The 19,903-nt window shown below is 45.8% G+C and overlaps 1 protein-coding gene across 9 annotated transcripts in view; it reads right to left on the bottom strand.

The window, feature by feature from the left end:
- SLC4A5 (solute carrier family 4 member 5) overlaps positions 1-19,903 on the bottom strand; it is an 802,545-nt gene that overhangs the window by 131,018 nt on the left and 651,624 nt on the right. For 6 of the 9 annotated variants that reach the window (XM_069617635.1, XM_069617638.1, XM_069617639.1 and 3 more), the window contains one exon: positions 16,322-16,435. The exons of the other annotated variants lie outside the window; for them this stretch is intronic. In XM_069617635.1, coding sequence (XP_069473736.1) covers positions 16,322-16,435 — 114 coding nt within the window. The remainder of the gene's footprint in view (positions 1-16,321; positions 16,436-19,903) is intronic. 9 annotated transcript variants of the gene reach the window in all.

The raw sequence follows: 19,903 nt of genomic DNA, 5'->3' as shown, positions 1-19,903 counted from the left end.
TAACTCTTTGTAATCAAATGACAGAAATGTATAACTTTGAGAGCTTTAATTTAAAAAATGTACCTTTAATACAAGCCCAAACTCCAATTTGTGTGATGTTCTGGGGCAAAACCCCATTGTTTATTAATATTACAGACTCCCTGTTTCAGCTAGACAAACGAAAATGCATTGGTATGTGGGTAGATATGTGAGGAACAGTTGTATAAAATTTAATGAAGAACCAATGTTGTTCAGCACATGAAAAAGTGCTAGAAGTTGCCATTTTTGAATGCAAGCTCCTAGAAACAGCAGATTTGGACAGAGACATGGCTAAATTCAGCCACACCATGTATATGTAATTTCAAGCAACTGTGTAACTGTGAAATATGTCTTTTATTATCAAACATAGAATGTGTGCAATCTGACAGAGGAGTGTCCTATCTGCAAGCCATAAAATGACATCCCTCTGACTCACAGTTCATTCCCCAATCAAATAAGAAATGGAAGTTTGACCAATTAGAAGCTGAGAGAGAGGTAGGGTCAGTGATGCTAGAGCACACCCACATTCTAAACACATAAAAGCAGACAGACAGGACAGATAGGGACCTTCCAAATCCATCTGCAGCGGGACGCTCTGCCGGAAAAATCCATACTTACCTCCATCAAACCTCCAGAGAGCCAAACTAGAGACTTCAATCTATCCAGAACTAGAGACCAGACCAGAGGGAGAAAGCAGTGCTGTACCCAGAGAGAAAGCAGTGCTGTGCCCAGAGAGAGACCAGAGTCCAGTCCAAAACCCTGACCAGATCCGTGATGAGGCCCATTTAATTCAAGAATATAGTGTGAGTACCTAGAAAACTGTGCAGAATCAATCTCTTAGTTAAAATAATATAATTCAATCCATTTTTAACCTAAGTAGAACTGCAGCTTAGCAATTGTGTTATCCTGCCATCATTTTTAAAGCTGAAAAAGTGTGCGTTTAAAATTCCAAATCTGAAAAACGACCTTTATTCAATCGTTCATATCTCCGCAACCGTTTGTGCTAGAGACTTGCAATAACTTTCATCTGAAAGGTTAGAATCGTGGCCTTCCCACGAACCTAGAACCACATTCCTACCCCTTATAGTTTTACCGCAATCGCGGAACACGCATTCACGAATTTTACCGCGATTTGCAAATTTCTCCACATGTAAAATCAGCTGCTGCTTGCCTTCCATTTGCCAGAAATTCGTTTAACCTGCTAACTATCCCTGCCTCATTGCTAGTGTGAGCCTGGACTAATATTAACTAGATACCACTCACCCTGAACCTCTGAAAGGGAATTAAAAACATTTCCAGCATATTTCTCATCCATTGCTAGCACATACCAAAGCATTTGCCTGTGTTTTAAACTTCTGTCGTGTAAGCTTGCTGGGGTGAACTGATTTACATTGATTGCATTTCTGAGAACTGTGTGTTTTCCTTCCATTTCCTTGCCTTGCATCAAGGGGGGGAGGGGATTGCCAGAGAAAAGTGATTACATTGTTTTGTTGAAATCATATTGAGTATTTCTATCCTGCATTTCATTCATTCAACCTTGCATCCATTTGAACTCTATAAAGCATTTTGTACCACCTTCTTCTTTTGTTCCTATTCACCTGGGTGCTACCTTATTCATTTCATGTCAACTCCTTATTGATTATAGAGAAGCGTGTTAGTGCCAGATTCTCCGTTGTTAATCTTTATCATATCAGATTAAGTGTGATATTCAATTATTAATTTATTATAAAGTGTCATATATATATCTATTGTTTAAATTATCAAATAAACCCTTTTAACTTGCAAAACAGAACTACTTCTTGGCTCAGTGGGGTCAGGGGGATTCCAAGAGAGGGGTGTTATATAGGGGTAGTCATCCAGAACGCATGAACTGGACCTAAAGATATATCAATAAGGGTTTTCATTCAGTATTCTAGACTAGGCGTTAACTTAGCTGTAGTGCTGAATTGAATCCTCTTACAAATTGGGGGCTCGAGCCGAGACGTTGGGTTAGATTTACCACTTGTGCAGCTTAATACAGTGTGCTAACTGACGGGATACATACATCCGGTCGGATCACCACGCTGCATTACGCTGTGAAGCATTCCTCAAAAGGGACACTCCAAGAAAAGTTCTGTTCTGCAAAAATAAAATACAAACTTCTGTAAGTCAGGACAGAGACCAATCTCTAGAATGACGACCTTGGTAGATATGAAAATAGCCAGAGAGCACTTCTTACATAAGTTATTTGTGAGAGGTGAGTGGACTCACCAGGACCAAACAGTCTGGTTGCAGGCCATCATGCAACAGGTCACGGAAACAGGGTCAGACTCATGGAGAGATCAGGGTCCATTACATGTGGCCCTGAGTGAACTATATATGGCTCCTAAGGCCAAAGATGAACACGACAAGATTGTTAGGATAGCGGCATATTTATATTTATATATGGGAGCCATACAGAATAAATGTGCTGAAGGCCATGATCTGGCAAAAAGGCAACAGATGGCGTTAGAGAAGGCCCAATCTGACCTGGTCTCTTCTGAGCAGAGGCTGCAGAGGAGCCAGGAGTCAGAAGATGATAGTAGGCAGCACATCATTAAAATAAAGAAGGATATGGATGTGCTGCAACAGGAAAAGGTAGAACAGGATACTAGATTTCGGGCCCTGCAGAAGGAGCACCAAGACAGTTTGGACTCCTTACTGCAGAGCCAGAAAAAGCTGGAGCAACAATTAGACTTTAACAGGGCATGCACGGAGCAGGTAGCCACCCTGCAAAGTCATCTAGATAGAGTGAAGGTAGAGAGCAACAAGCTGATCTTGAAAGACCTGGATACCCAGGCAGAGTTTGATGAAGAACGCCAGAAAGCTGGTGCCTTTCAAAGGCAGAGGGACGACCTGGCGGCACAAATGCAGGCTCTTAGTCAGGAAAGAGACGCCTTAGGCCAGGAAGTCTGCCATTTAAAAAGAAAAATGGAAGAAAATCACCTGGCCCGCCAGGGACTGGGTGACCTCCAAAAAGAACACCAGAACTTGGTAGAGCACACCAGGAGGGTGGAGGATGCTCTAGCAAGAAAGGAGCAGGCCAATAGGGACACAGCTCAGGAGGTAACCCTCCTGCAGCAAAGACTGGCCCAGTTCTCCAGGACCAACCAGGAAGCACAGAGGGAAAACGAGGCCCTCTGTGAACACAATGATAGGCTCCAACAACAGGTAGCGATGCAGGAGAGACTGATAGAGTCCAGTAAGGCCTTAACTGAGGAACTGAAGGCACAAATGCAGGCTCTTGCATTGCAACAGGGAGCAGGGGCGGATAGAGATGAGGTTCGCTGGGAAAGGGAAACTCCGGAGCATAACCTCAGGAGCCCTAGTACCAGAGGCCCTCATACCTCTCAGTCCCTGGACTCTGCCACCCCCATGTCCCCTGGCGCACATGAGCACAGGGCCGCAGGGATGGCAGATTACTATCCAGCTAAGAGTATGGGGCTCATAGGCCAGTACCACTCAGGAATGGAGGGGTGGGCATCTGGGTATGGGCACCCAAGTACAGTACAGTTCAATGGGGAACCCCAGGAGAGTAGGCCCATTAAGGGCATCCTGAAAACCTCTGCCCAGTTAGGTCAGTGGAGGGGGTACCCATCAAATCCTGGCAGCAAGGAGGAATCTGAAGACTCCTCTGAACTGCGCAGGACACAGGAGACCAGGTCCCCACATTCTGCCAGCCATTCCCAGGCTCGCAGAATCCGGGAAAACCTGGAAGAACAGACGGGAACCTCTGGGAGCAGTGCCTCTGAGTCCGAGGAAGAATGGACAAGGGTTACCCGAACCAAAAAGGCCAATAAGGCAAAAAGGGCCTTGCTTAAGGACCCCTTAAAGCAGATTAAGGCGATCAGGAGCGTCATCACGCCTTACCATAAGAACGCTAAGTATTCTGTTTGGGAGCACTTAGAGTTGTTTGAACAAATGATGGAGACTTTCCATTTGAAGGACAGCCAAAGCTGCATTCAATATGTAAAGTGGACCTTCTCCCCGGAATACTCCAGTTTCTTTGCGGGGCTGGAGGACCAAAATCATTTAAGATGGTCCACCTATAAGGCGGCCATCCTGAAACATTTTTCTGTTCACAGAAATCCTCAAGAGGCTCGCAAGGCAGCCTACAATTTGCAATGTGGGGAGGATCAGGCCCCACAAGAATTTGTGCAGGAGTTAAAGCGTGCTTTTGCACAGACCACAAGAAGGGTGCGCACAGATAGTAGAGAGTTTATAAATACGTTTTTCCATGCCTTGCCCAAATATATCATGACCCAGCTCGTGAGGGATTTTCATGAGAAAAGATCTTTAGACTGGGTCATTGAACAGGCTACCCGGATCTATGAGGTGCAGAAGCCCATAGAAAATAAAAGCAATGCCCAGAAAAACCCCAAAGCCAACAGCACCCCTGCTGCTGCCAAGGTAGCAGAGGTAAAGGTCACCCCCGTTTTGGATTTGGAGATGGGGGGGCCTAAAAACCTACCTGCACCTAATAATGCTAGGCCCAGAAGGTCCTCGGGCCAGTCCCAGACAGGGAGCCAGGGAGGCAGCCCCACAAATGGGGTCCCTCGCTCTCCTGACTATGTAAGTCCTCGCTACAAGGGAAATCGACCCATCCTGGGTTATGTGTGGACTCCTCCAGCCCAGGGGGGGGGGATCCAGCCAAGCACCTAACCCAGGGAACTTCCCTCCAAACTTCCCACAGGAGGGCAGAAATTTACCAAACCCTGGGCAGAACTTTTTCCCCAGATATCCACCCGACTTCCAACCCCAAAATCATCCATCCTTCTTTCCCCAATTCCCCGAGCCCAGACCACTGAATCCGGGAGAGGGGAGGCCAAGGGTGGAGGGGTACCCAAATCTTCCCAACCAGGGGTACTACCAAAGAAGGGACAGCTACCCTTCCCGGGATCAGCCCAGGGGAGAAAACAGGGCCCCGTATCAGCCTGAGCGGGTTTCCCAGTTAGAGCGCCAGGTTCAAAACATGGCGCGTGATCTGGGTCACATACTGAGGGCTCAGCAGAACCCTCAGATGGGCGTGCCGGCGCAGAACGCACCCAACTCTGGACCTGGTGCTCCAGAACAATGACGGGGGCAGCACCCCGATAACTCACCGGTTCCCAGGGAGGAGGCACAAAGGGAAGGGGGGTGTAAAGCCTTGGAGGAAGCTTCCTTCCTCACTTGTAAACAGCCCCTGGAAACCCAGGAACCGGAAACAAAATCTCTTGCCCCTGAAAGTCTGCCTCCTAAGGAGCAGAGGGGGGGTAGGAGAAACAAAAGACCCAAACAGACTCAGTTTGAGGAGGAGGTACAGATCTTCCAATTTGAGGGAGAGGGATCCTCAGAGGATCCTGGGAAAAGGATCTTCTCCTTCAGAGAGGGGGGAACTCCCCCCAAAGAAAAATGGGTCCCTAGGGATGCAAATCCAGACTGGGGAGATGTGGAGACTGAGCTACCGCCGCCCACCATCTCATCCCAGAACCAACAGCAAGAAAATCCCCTGGTTCAAACCCATCCTGGGGACTGCCTCCAAAAAGGGGGGGGCAGCCCAGAACCGGAACCAGGGGAACCCACAATGGCTCTGATCTCCAGTTGCCAACTTTTTCTTTCAGATTCCCAAGACTCTCCACAGAATTCTGCCCAAATCTCTTCGCTATCGATGTCCAAAACCAGAAAGTTAGCCCACCAGTTGTCCAAAAATGTGCATTATCTGTGCCCCCTTGAGGAGAAGGAGGGAAGATATTATGCCCCGGTACAAGTACAGGGGCAGGGTACAATTTTGGCACTGGTGGACACTGGATCTCAAGCTACCCTTCTGTCCAGAAGGGCCTTTGACGAACTGAATGCAGGAAGGGGAGAGAATTACCAGATTCCTCTCACCTCTCTTCCTGGACAACTGCAGAACTTTGATGGGAAGGAAATTCCCGTTGAGGGGACCGCAGATTTGGACATAAAAATTGGGCGACATAAGTTGAAGCACCCGGTCATAGTTGTGACCCCAGAGGGCACCCCTTGTTTACTAGGGAATGACCTCCTGAGAAGGTTGTCACCCCTAATAGATTGCGTAAACAAGGTCCTCTGGACCCAGACTAGCCGACCAATAAAATTAAAACAGAGTGTCAACCATGTTAGTTTAAACGGCACCTGCCACATGGTTGAACAAAAATCTGACCAAGTAGAATTTCACTTCCAGAATAGCCAAATTCCAGACGTGACAGTAATAGCAGTAGGACAACAGACTGGTGATGGGGGGTCCTCTCTATTTCTGAAAATCAACCTTCCTTCCAGTCTAAAGTGGTACTCCACGCTGGAAGGAAACACTCTGAGATTCTATACTAATCCACAATCAGAAACTCCCACTCCTATAGTCCAGAAAGATGTGAAATCAGCTCAAAGCCTGGCTGATATTCAGCAAATTGGAGAGCAGTTGTTCATCCCTGTTCAGTTAAATGATGGGAAGGACTCTGTTCTCGCTCGAGTGTGTGTGAACAACGGTAAGAGCTTCATCAGCGAAGCCATGTTTCGCCAACTTCCAAAAGATCCAGCCATTCCAACCTTCAAACTGATAGACAAATGGGAAATGGACCTGGAAGCACCCAATTCAAAACATCTCCTGCCAAGCAGGTGTATGCTCAAAATCTCCATTGGCAACAAGAGCATAGTCCATAATTGTTGGGTCATGCGAGACGTCACTGCCGCCTTTTACTTAGGCAGTGACATTCTCAATCGCTTTGCCATTAGTTTGGACCTAATAAACTTCAAAGCTTGGTCCCGATTAGCGGATAATCCCATGGGCTTTGATGATCCAGAAAAAGCATTTAGGTCAGCTCAATTGCTACCTTATGCAGTTGAAATTCAGGTTAAAGAGGAAGTCACCATCCCAGAAAGGACCCGACAATTCTCCCTGGAAGTAAAAGTTAAAAGGGGACAAGAGTTGAAAAACCCTGATGCTTACATACATCTAAATGCTTCTTTCCTACAGCAAGGGTTGGGGGTAAACCCAACTCCATTAGTCAACATAGAACAGGACACCATTCTAATAGAGGTGGATAACAGCGACTTAAAGAGTGTTACTCTAGCCGCAGGCACCATTATTGGAATGGCGGTTGATGACCGACATTTTTCCATGGATTTAGGTAACGAACTGTTAGGACCAATCCCCAAGGACTGTTTTGACAGTGACAGTGATGACAATACAACACCAGACAGGATTTTTACCCGGCATGGGGGGAACTTCCTGGTGTACACTTCCTGCCCCTATGGTAAGGAAGATGTGACTTGTGACTTCAGGAGGGATGAGGTGATTTTCCAGGTACATGAGGGCTGCCTTTCCCACCTGAAGCCTCCGGTCCAAATCAGCACTCTGACCAGGGACTTCTCCACCCAGTTGGAGGAGGCCGCTGAGATAGCCAAACCAGAAGTCTTTCCAGGCTTCAGGCAGATGGTGGAAGAGAGAGTCAACCTAGCTGATGCCTGTGTGACTCTGGAACAAAGGCAAAAGTTGAAACAAGTTTTCTTGGATTTCCAAGATCTCTTTGCGGTAGACTCATATGACTGTGGTCGCACCGACATCCACACCACAACAATCCCCATGGACCCTGGCATGACTCCAGTGTTTGTGAAGCAATATCGCTTGCCTCTCGCATCAATGGAGTCCCTTACGGAAATAATTAAGAACCTTGAGTCCCGGGGAATAATCCGTCCAGTCCACAGCACCTTCAATAATCCGGTGCTGGGAATATTGAAGCCAAACGGCCAGTGGAGACTCTGCGCCGACCTTAGGGAGCTCAACAAACGGGTCCATACTTCCCGATGGCCTCTGCCCTACATTGACCAAGGGCTAGCCCAGATCCAGGGGTCACAGGTATTCACTGCAATAGACCTGACCAATGGATACTGGACTGTGCCTGTCAGTAGGGAGGACCAATAAAAACTGGCTTTTACCTTTGGGGGCCAGCAATACACATGGACCCGGACTCCCTTCGGATACCTCAACTCCGGCAATGAATTCAACATTTTCCTACATAAGGCCATGCCCGACCTGGGTGCGAGGGGTAACCTGGCTTATGTAGATGATGTCCTCATCAAAAGTTCATCTGTGGAGGAACACATCGCGGAGATCCGTTATGTTCTGACACAGTTGAGGGCCGCCGGAGCAAAACTTTCCTTTCAGAAAGCACAGTGGTGTAGAACCCGTGTTAATTTCTTGGGGCATGAGATTACTCCTCAGGGTCTCTGTCCCCAGGAAAAGAAAGTGGAAGCACTTCAGAAACTGAAAGACCCCACAACTCTGCGGGAACTAAGGAGCCTCCTTGGACTGACTAATTACAGCAGAAAGTTCATTGAGGGCTACGCAGAGATCACCAGACCCCTGATTCATCTCCTGAAGGGGGGGGTCAAGTGGGAATGGGGTCCAGAACAATCCGAGGCAGTAAAACAACTCAAAAGAAGCCTCTCACAAGCGCCCTGCCTAGCTTACCCTGTCAGAAACAAGGAGTTCTTCCTGGAGACGGGGTTCTCTAATACGTGCTTGACGGCAGTATTATATCAAAAGCATGACAAGGTCAATAAAGTAATCTCCTATGCGAGCAAAACTTTATCCTCTGTGGAGGAAAAATTCAACGATTGTGAGAAGGCACTCCTGGCAACGGTGTGGGCATTGAAGAATTACCGCCCGTTTATCCAGGGGGAACACATCATAGTGGAGACTCCACACCAGCCTCTGCAATATCTCCAAAGTGACAGAATCCGGGCCGGAAATGTGAGTAATTCCCGAATTACTTCCTGGATTCTGTCAATGCAAGGCTTTCCTGTGGAGGTCCGATATGGCCAAAACAAGAAGAGTCCCCTCGCGCAAGGTCTGGCTGACTTGCATGATTGTGCCAGAGAAAACTGTCTCGAGGACGAAAGTCTAAAAATAAAGGACAACATGGAAGCATACCTTAATTCCCCACACAAAGTCTTTGAAGAAGACAAGTGTGAGGGAATGCCCACTGTGTATGTGGATGGATGCTCTTACCATGTTGACAACAACGGGGAGAAAGAACGAGTGGCCGGCGTAGGGAATGCATGGGTGAATGAGTCCCCAGAACCCTCCGCCGGATACAAAATTGGTCCCCGAAGTAGTCAGGTGGCAGAATTGATGGCTGTGCATCAGGCCATCCTCACTGCTGTCCAGCATCAACTCCACGAACTGGTCATAATCACAGATTCGGATTATGTACGGAACGGGTTCGTGGAGCACCTGGTTAATTGGAAAACCAGAGGCATGTTATGTGCTAACAACAAACCCTTGAAACATGGGAAGTTGATCCAAAACATTGATGATCTGGTCACATCGAATGGGATGACCATCTATTGGAAAAAGATCAAGGGTCATTCCAAAGTAGAGGGACCAGACAAAACTGGAAATGACTTAGCTGATCAGCTGGCCAAAACCGGGGCCATCCAAGGGGATCTAATTGAGATTGAGTCCCTGTTGAGGGAAATCCAGGTCACTGCCATCACTAGGTCCCAGACAAATGCTCACAACGACCTTTCAATTGCACAATGGAGTAAGGAGACCCCTGATGCTGATTTGATTACCGCTCAGAAGGGGGATCCAATAATTGGTAAATTTTACCAGCACCTTGAGGACCCTGAGAACTTTCCCCTGACGGATACCGATTATATTGGGAAAGAGGACCTAAGAGTGTTGATGAAATGTCCAAAAATGTTCCGGATTCAAGACGGTTTGCTGGTAAGGAAATCCAAAGCTGGCCACGATCAGTGGGTGGTTCCTACCTCATTCCGAAGCCTGATGTTAAGTCACGCCCATGATGCGGCCACCGCCGGTCATAGGGGGTTTCACACAACATTGGAAATCTTAAGAGAGGTTGCATACTGGCCACACATGGGGCAGGACCTCGACCAATACTTGAAGGGGTGTCTTGTGTGTGCACAATTTCAGCCATCATCCCTCACGCACCGTGCGCCTCTCCAAAAGAGGGGGATGACACTGCCATGGTCAGATTTACAAATCGACTTTGTAGGCCCTGTGATTCGCTCGGCTAGGGGGAATAAGTACATGTTGACTGTGACATGCTTGTTTACCAAGTGGGTGGAATGTCTCCCAGCCCCAAATTGCAAGGCAGAAACTGCAGCTGCCTTGATGATTAACCACATCTTTTCCCGTTTTGGTCTACCTCAAAGGATTGAGTCAGACAGAGGTAGCCACTTCACCAGTGAAGTAATGACAAAGATGTGGGAGATACTGGGGGTCAAGAGAAAGCTGCATATTGCTTATAGACCAGCTTCTTCTGGGGCAGTAGAGAGATATAACCGGACAATTGTGAGCATATTAAAGAAGTTTGTGGCAGATTCTGGGCCAAGTTGGGATATCCGATTACCTCTGGTCCTAATGGCTATCAGATCTACCCCTTCATCTGCAACCAAAATGTCACCATTTGAGTTGATGACTGGGCGCAAGATGGTGCTTCCGCAGCATTTGCTCTACAGGACCCAAGAGCAGACACTGATAAATGCCTCCACTACTCATGAGTATGTAGAGAATTTAAGGAAACACCTTCAACATGCTTTTGCTTATGCTCAGCGGAATCTAGAAAGATCAGCTGATAGCATGAAGACCCATTATGACCTGAAAACTTCCAGGAAGGAATATCAGGTGGGAGACCGGGTCTATCTATACAACTTCCAAAGGAACCAGGCCAAGCAGCGCAAATTTTTGCCTACATGGAAGGGACCCTTTGAGATCGTCGATAAGATCTCCCCTGTGGCCTACAAGATCCGCATCCCCAAAGGCGGTTCGGCAGAGGGGGAAGACAAGTGGGTACACATAAACCAGTTGAAGTGTTGCCATCCCAGGCACACTCTGCAACAACTGGAGGAATCCTCTGGAATCCTAGCGGGTACTGTATCAGACTAATTCAGTTCCAATCATAAAACGTACCACATCTAGTCTCTAACATACTGTGATTTGTATGAAACTGTCTCTTAGTTATACTGTTTTTTATCAAAATAAGAATGTAATGTTTCGTTATGATGAAATGCATATGCCGCCCCACTATCTCAACAGTGGTGGAAAGACGTCTATGAGTAGGTATTGCCGCTCTTCCTTTGTCGTCCTAGGAGAAAGAAAACCGGGAGACGGGCCAAGGAGGACGATCCGGAGACCGGGAGCAGAGACGCAACGGGCCCGGGGTACCGCCCAATCTTCCCATCAGGACCGGCGAGGAGAACTGATCGATCTGACCGGATGGAGAGGAAGATGCTGAACTGTGCCATCTACAGAATTGGAAGAAGATAATGTGGACATACCAGCGCCAGGGTTCAAAACCTCCCTTGCAACCGACTCCCCCTCGACTCAAGTCAAAGCGCAGTCGGGCGGGGGGGTTTGTGGAGGGTTTTGACCCATGTGGAATCATTAGACGGGGTAAATATGGGGATTAAGCTGTCGCTGCCCATCATTTTACCCCAGAACAAAAATAAATCATTGGAGTGCGTAAAGATGGGGATGCGCTGTCGCCGCCCATCATTTCATCCCAGAATCCAGGAGAGCTGCGCAGTTGTGCGCACACCAAAATGGTTACCTAACTTGCCACCCACCAGTGTAAAGAAAGGTCTTTGTTAACAAAATCCACTGTTACTGATGTCAAAAAGTTGCTGAAATCGTGACTCATTGGACCACTTCAAAGATTCAACCCTTTTGTGGGGTTCCACATAACCATTTTACTGTAAGGAGCCCCATCAAAACAATGTTAAGCAAGGATTTACTACCATGTAAGAACCATTCCTGTTTAGAATGCATTAACCTAAAAAAATCCCAAGGATGGATGCAGTAACCACAAAATCCCGATGGTGGCGCTAGCGGTCTAAACTCTGACAGGAGAGCTGTTTTGCAAGATTGTCTAAATGCAAAGAAAAGGGGTCTTATTTCATCAAAGGTTCAAAGGGGTTGCCTGTCTTGGGAACTCTTGACACTTCAGAACTCAACACAAGAAGCCAGGAAATAACAGGGTTCTGTTAATTAAATGCAAAGTGGCCCCCTGGCCTCCTGATGTGAGCTTGCCAGACACCACACAAAGGACCCTTTCCTCTGAAAGGAATATGTTAATTCTGGATGTTTGCTGTCAACAAAGATCTGCCAGCCAGCAGAGATCTGTGACTGACCCACCCAAGTCTTGGAGGCGGACTCCAACACTCTGAGAACTGAATTGAAAGAAAAATATATATTTTACAAAAACACTGATAACTCTTTGTAATCAAATGACAGAAATGTATAACTTTGAGAGCTTTAATTTAAAAAATGTACCTTTAATTCAAGCCCAAACTCCAATTTGTGTGATGTTCTGGGGCAAAACCCCATTGTTTATTAATATTACAGACTCCCTGTTTCAGCTAGACAAACGAAAATGCATTGGTATGTGGGTAGATATGTGAGGAACAGTTGTATAAAATTTAATGAAGAACCAATGTTGTTCAGCACATGAAAAAGTGCTAGAAGTTGCCATTTTTGAATGCAAGCTCCTAGAAACAGCAGATTTGGACAGAGACATGGCTAAATTCAGCCACACCATGTATATGTAATTTCAAGCAACTGTGTAACTGTGAAATATGTCTTTTATTATCAAACATAGAATGTGTGCAATCTGACAGAGGAGTGTCCTATCTGCAAGCCATAAAATGACATCCCTCTGACTCACAGTTCATTCCCCAATCAAATAAGAAATGGAAGTTTGACCAATTAGAAGCTGAGAGAGAGGTAGGGTCAGTGATGCTAGAGCACACCCACATTCTAAACACATAAAAGCAGACAGACAGGACAGATAGGGACCTTCCAAATCCATCTGCAGCGGGACGCTCTGCCGGAAAAATCCATACTTACCTCCATCAAACCTCCAGAGAGCCAAACTAGAGACTTCAATCTATCCAGAACTAGAGACCAGACCAGAGGGAGAAAGCAGTGCTGTACCCAGAGAGAAAGCAGTGCTGTGCCCAGAGAGAGACCAGAGTCCAGTCCAAAACCCTGACCAGATCCGTGATGAGGCCCATTTAATTCAAGAATATAGTGTGAGTACCTAGAAAACTGTGCAGAATCAATCTCTTAGTTAAAATAATATAATTCAATCCATTTTTAACCTAAGTAGAACTGCAGCTTAGCAATTGTGTTATCCTGCCATCATTTTTAAAGCTGAAAAAGTGTGCGTTTAAAATTCCAAATCTGAAAAATGACCTTTATTCAATCGTTCATATCTCCGCAACCGTTTGTGTTAGAGACTTGCAATAACTTTCATCTGAAAGGTTAGAATCGTGGCTTTCCCACGAACCTAGAACCACATTCCTATAGTTTTACCGCAATCGCGGAACACGCATTCGCGAATTTTACCGCGATTTGCAAATTTCTCCACATGTAAAATCAGCTGCTGCTTGCCTTCCATTTGCCAGAAATTCGTTTAACCTGCTAACTATCCCTGCCTCATTGCTAGTGTGAGCCTGGACTAATATTAACTAGATACCACTCACCCTGAACCTCTGAAAGGGAATTAAAAACATTTCCAGCATATTTCTCATCCATTGCTAGCACATACCAAAGCATTTGCCTGTGTTTTAAACTTCTGTCGTGTAAGCTTGCTGGGGTGAACTGATTTACATTGATTGCATTTCTGAGAACTGTGTGTTTTCCTTCCATTTCCTTGCCTTGCATCAAGGGGGGGAGGGGATTGCCAGAGAAAAGTGATTACATTGTTTTGTTGAAATCATATTGAGTATTTCTATCCTGCATTTCATTCATTCAACCTTGCATCCATTTGAACTCTATAAAGCATTTTGTACCACCTTCTTCTTTTGTTCCTATTCACCTGGGTGCTACCTTATTCATTTCATGTCAACTCCTTATTGATTATAGAGAAGCGTGTTAGTGCCAGATTCTCCGTTGTTAATCTTTATCATATCAGATTAAGTGTGATATTCAATTATTAATTTATTATAAAGTGTCATATATATATCTATTGTTTAAATTATCAAATAAACCCTTTTAACTTGCAAAACAGAACTACTTCTTGGCTCAGTGGGGTCAGGGGGATTCCAAGAGAGGGGTGTTATATAGGGGTAGTCATCCAGAACGCATGAACTGGACCTAAAGATATATCAATAAGGGTTTTCATTCAGTATTCTAGACTAGGCGTTAACTTAGCTGTAGTGCTGAATTGAATCCTCTTACAACTGGAACTACAAGCTCATCATTGCTCCCGCCCCCTTTGAACCGCTTTTCAAACCACCAGGAATTTAGTTGACAATCTTGATCAACTGTTGACCAGTTCCTGGGGGCTTTATCAAAATGCTACCCTTGAATGCCCCACCAGACTGTCCGACTTCAACTGGGCACCTAGCCACCAGCATCTTCACCATCGAACCAACTGTTGACCCTGGTGGCTGTCATGAGCTGCACTTTGTTGAACGCTGCTTCGAACCGCTTTGTGAACCACCAGCATCTTTGTTTCCGATCTTCATCGCAGTCGAACCGACCATGGTGGCATCATTGAACAGCGATCCTTCAACACTGCATCGGACTGCCAAACCTCGAACTGCACAACCAGCTAACAGCATCTTTGCCATCGAACCGACTGTCAAACTAACCCTAGCAGCCCTCAAGATTCACACTTCTTCGAACCACAACGAACTTGAGCTCGAGCCCAGCTCGACATCTGCTCCCTGTCTGGAATAATATGGCTGCTGCATTAAATCCTGATTCCAACCAAATTAACAGTACCAAACAGCCTGATTTTATGCCAGCGAATTGTCAAGAACAGCAAAAGGTATTATTGACTGATAACTGCCCCTTTGGTTAATCTTCGGCCCTAGAGACTGGTTAGGTAACCTTAATCCTTTATGCACAAGAAAATATCCTTTTGAAGAACATTGTGGTTTTTAAATACCTTTCACTACTGTTCTATCTTTGCATATTATGTGTTCTTTTCACCTGTCTTGAGAGAATATCCTTCCCTCAGCCCACGTCATCACAGAAGGCGAAGGAGGTATATATAGTAACTGTGCCTGTTTCATGTTTAAGATTGGGCTCGCTCTTATTTGTATCAGTGTCAAGGCTGAGCAGGCGCTTTAGCAATGTTAATGGTTTCATATAGCACGTCAAATCAACAATATTGTTTTATGTTCTTTCCTGTGGAAAAAAGATTCACAACCAAGCAATTGGATCTTACCACTTTGTTACAAGTTTTAATGTGGCTCACGTAACATCATCACAGCACATAATGGCGAGGGCAGAGTGTGTGCTTTGGAATGTAGCCCAAGCATTTGAAACAGTACAATCATCTGAGCGATAGCCTGGTAAAACACCTCAATGTGCCACATGCTACAGGACAGGTACAACATGTTTTATTAAGAAGACTCCCTGCAGCTATCAGATTACATTATGATATTTGTGGCATTTTATTTTGTTCACATCCTCCAGAGAGATTGTTATGATGTTGCTTTGAATCATGAAGTTCTTTATGCACATTACAATTTATGAAACAAAGAAACTGTGAAGTAGAAGAAGAATATGGGCCTCCTTCCAAGTTTGGCTGTGTCGGACAAGAGTAGTGGCAATTCCTCTTTTGGCGGTCAAAGATTTACCACTGTTTTTCCTGCACTGCCAAATTATAATTGTTGCTGGATTACAACCAGCGGAATTACTGCAGGGTAAATCAGTTGATTTTTGGAAGAAAAGTGGCAAATTCACCTCCGGCTTGTTGCTGGAGGTAAATTCTCCACTTTACCTCAAAAAAGCGGTAAATCTGCCAAAAATCACCATAGATTGTTATGGATTACACCACCCTACCACCACTTGTAATCCTCTGATTTACCACCAAATTACCACCAAATTCGGAATGAGTGCCTCTTTATCTTTGCTACAGATTTATAAAGGGAATGTGATGTTTGTTAAATGTTGCTAGAAGTCAGCATTCAGGTTTTGCTGAAAAATACCACAATGTTGGAAAACATATCTTACCTTCAGGCCCTCCAACCTCACTCGTATTGTCCACCCTGCATGATGGTGTCATACACGACATTTGGAAGAGAGCATCATGGGTCAACAAGTCAGGCCTTCATGCATGCTTCAAGTCAATTTCATTAACTGACAGATTTGTTAGTAAACTACTCATCTCTCGTTGTGATTGATTGCATTTTTTAGTTTGTTTAGTGGCCCCTACAAAGATCCCTTGATTCAAACAGAAGACTGCTAAAGGTTAGTAACCAAGAGCTGGAACTACTACATATACTAAAGCGTCTGAGGCCAAACCTTGATTTTACTTGGAACATGCAGCTTTGGAGTGCCTAGCTCAAAAAAGGCATCAATACCACAGAACATCAGGATGGAGAAAACAATGGAAAAGTCAGCAGCCAGGGTCCGCAACTGGAGTGGTACGAGAAAACATTTTGGATAATTAGGATGAATTAGACCAAGAAAGCTCATAGTTAAACAAAACGTGCATACCACTTGGATTGCTTACAATACAATATTACAGAGAACAAAAAAGTGAGGGTTATGCGTTATCTGATGTTTCAGAATCTGATTATTGGTCCTTGGGTGGCATTTTACATAATGCTTTAGCTCGTCTGTGCCATTACAGTTCTGTTATCGCCATGAGAGGTAGCCCTCCCTAGCTTTCAATGAAATCAAGATGAAATCTGTGTAACAAACACACCACTTCCAATATATATTTTTTTTAACCAAATCTTTATTTCTCAGCTCGATTTACATTTACAGATAACTTGCATCTCTGTATGTCACGCTGTGCGTTACATTGTGGTCAACTTCTTAAAACTTAAACATCAAGTAGTCAAAGCATTCAAGAACTGCCTCCCCCCTCCACAACCCCTCTCCCCCAGGCCTTCTAGGTGCCTCTTTCAGTCTTGTTGCTCATTTCTCTGCTCATTCTTCCTCCTCCTCTAGAATTCCCAGTGCCTGCAGTCTCTTCGGGATGTATAAGTGCAATGTGTCCCTACTTGCATAGTTTATGAATGGGGACCAAACTCTACCAAATGTCCTCAGCATTCCTCGTATTGTCGCTGTCATCTTTTCCATATCCACCATGTCCCATATTGCATAGTACCATTGTATGATGGATGGGGGTTCTTTCTGATTCCATTGTTTTTCTATGCATCTCTTTGCAGCCATCATTAAGTTTGCCCACAGTTTTCTGGCGTTACCCCCTACCCTTTGTTGCTTGTCAAATAAGGTGCCTAGGAGTATCTCCGTTCCCTCAAACTCCCTGTCCACCTCCATTATTTCCAGCACCTTGGATTTCACCTCCTGCCAGAAATGTTTAAGCCGCTGACACCCCCACCATATATGTTCCATGGTTCCCTTCCTCCCACAGCCCCTCCAACACTCTGCGGACCTCGTGGGGAACATTTTGTGGAGCCTCTCCGGGGTATAGTGCCTGTGGTGGAGAAGCTTATATTGTAATTCTTGGTGTTGTACCGAGGTGTATGAAGTGTACCAGTTCCTTAGCACCCTGTCCCACTCTTTGTCATTGAGCGCCTTCCCTTTTACCTTCTCCCATTTATCCCTCATAGACCCTCCCTCCTCCTCCTCCTCCCCACTTACTAAAATCTTACATATTGCTGAGATCAGACCCCTGTTGTTTTCTGCGGATGACATTAGCTTTTCCCACTCTGTGTGCTCCCTTGAGGCCCCTTCCATCATTGTGGGAGTTCCTGCCCAGTGCCGCAGTTGTTGGTATGCAAATCAGTCCTCCTCCTTTAGACCTATTTCTCTTTTACAGTCTTCAAATGACCGAAATTGCGTCCCCTCATAGAGGTCACTGATCACTCTCATCCCCCCTTCTATCCATCGTTTGAACCTACCATATTCTTTGCCCGGTGGGAAGGCGGGGTTCCCAAACAAGGGTGTGTGCGGTGGTGGCCAGGGCGATAGTTTGAGCTGCTCGTTCATCTTTTCCCAGATCCTCAAAGTGTACCACGTGATTGAGTTCCCGAATAGTCCCATCGGCCTGTCTCCTTTCCTTAACCCTGTAATTTTCCATAGGTGCTCCCCTGCTACTGCCCGTTCCATGCTTATCCAGTGCTTCTGATTCTCCCCTCTTCCCCATTCTGCCAGTGCCCTCAGTTGCGCCGCCTGATAGTATTTTATTATGGTGGGGCAAGCCACTCCCCCCGGTGACTTATTCCTAAATAGTGTTTTCCTTCCTATCCTTGGCTTTTTCCCTCCCCAGATGAAGCTCACAATGCATTCCTGGATGTCTTTCATTAATGTCCCGGGTATTTCCAGGGGAATTGCCTGGAACAGGTATAGTAGTTGGGGTAGGACATTCATTTGATCGCAGCCACCCTTCCGAACCATGATATGTACACACCCCTCCATCTTGCTAGATCTGCTTTGAGTTACTTCACCAATGGATGATAGTTGGTCCCCACTATTTGTCTGATAGACGTGGTTAGGTTCACCCCCAGATATTTGACCGGTCCGATGCCCACCTTAAAGGGGTTGTTTCTCTCCAATTGGCTCCTTTCCGCTTCCCCTACGTATAGGTTGAAAATTTCTGACTTCCCAAAATTAACTTTGAAGCCTGACACCAGTACATTTTTATCTCTCCCATTATTCCTGGCAGCGATTTTCCCGGCTCAGTGATCATCAAGATCACGTCGTCCATAAACAGTCCTATTTTATGTTGTGTCCCTGCCCATTAAACCCCATGAATCTCCCCGTTTTCCCTTATCTGGTGCGCAAAGGGCTCCATAACTAGCGCAAACAGAAGTGGAGATAGTGGGCACCCCTGCTTTGTCCCCCACCTTATGAGAATGGTTTTGTTAGCCCTCCGTTAACTTTTACCTTGGCTTGCGGGTGTTGATAGTTTGCCTATATCATTTTCACAAAGTTTGATCCCAGCCCCACCTTCAGTAGTGTTTGCTCCATGAAGGCCCAGTTGACGCGGTTGAATGCCTTCTCTGCGTTTAACATCATCAAGCAAGTAGGGGTATCCCCACACCTTCCCACCCTGTCAATGACATGTAGTACCCTCCTTATGTTGTCGAATGTGTTCTGCCCCTGTATAAACCCCATTTGGTCCTGCATCACCAGCCCTGGTAGAATCCCCTCCAACCTCACCGCTAGCTTGTGTATATCTTGGCATCCACGTTGATAAGTGCTATAGCTCTATACGAGAAGCACATGTGTGGATTCTTCCCCGCCTTTGGGATGAGTGTGATGTGTGCCATGTTCATGGATTTAGTATCCTCCCCTGCTTCTCCAAAGTGGTTGAATAGGTTTGTGAGGGTTTTAGACAATGAGTCCCCGAATGTTGTGTAAAAAGCTGCCTTCAGGCTGTCTTCCCCCAAGCTTTTGTTCACTTTTAATCAGGAAATTGCCCTTTGCACTTCCTCTAACCCTATGTGCTCTTCCAGCTGATCTTTTTGTTCTGTAGTTAGCCTCTGTCCTTCCCAGCTTGCTAGGTATGCCGCCTGCTTTTCCCTTTCTGCTGGGTCTTCCCCATACAGGTCAGCATAGAAGTCCCTGACAATTCTCCTTTTAGCTCCCTCTGATACCTCTTGCCTGCCATCTTTGTCCTCCAGCGTGTCTATGAAGGCTTTCTGCTCTCTCGCTCTTATCTGTCTTGCCAATGCTGTCCCCACTTTGTTACCTTGTTCATAGAACCTCTGCCTGCTCCTTAAGAGAGTGCTTTCAACTTTCCTGTTTGTCGTCTGTCTCAGCTGTCCTCTCGCATGGGCTAGTTTCCTAGCTACTTTATTTGTGCCTTTTTCTTTATGGCTCTTCTCAAGATCCTGTGTCTCTTTTTCTAGACCCTCCTCAGACTCTCTCCGCTCCTCCGGCATCTTCTTTGCAGCCTTTATAAAGTAT

This window comes from Ambystoma mexicanum, chromosome 10, assembly GCF_040938575.1.
Source record: "Ambystoma mexicanum isolate Mex_15411 chromosome 10, UKY_AmexF1_1, whole genome shotgun sequence".
NCBI lineage: Eukaryota > Metazoa > Chordata > Amphibia > Caudata > Ambystomatidae > Ambystoma > Ambystoma mexicanum.
Note: the sequence above shows the minus strand (reverse complement) of the source record. Positions and strands in the feature narration are given on the sequence as shown.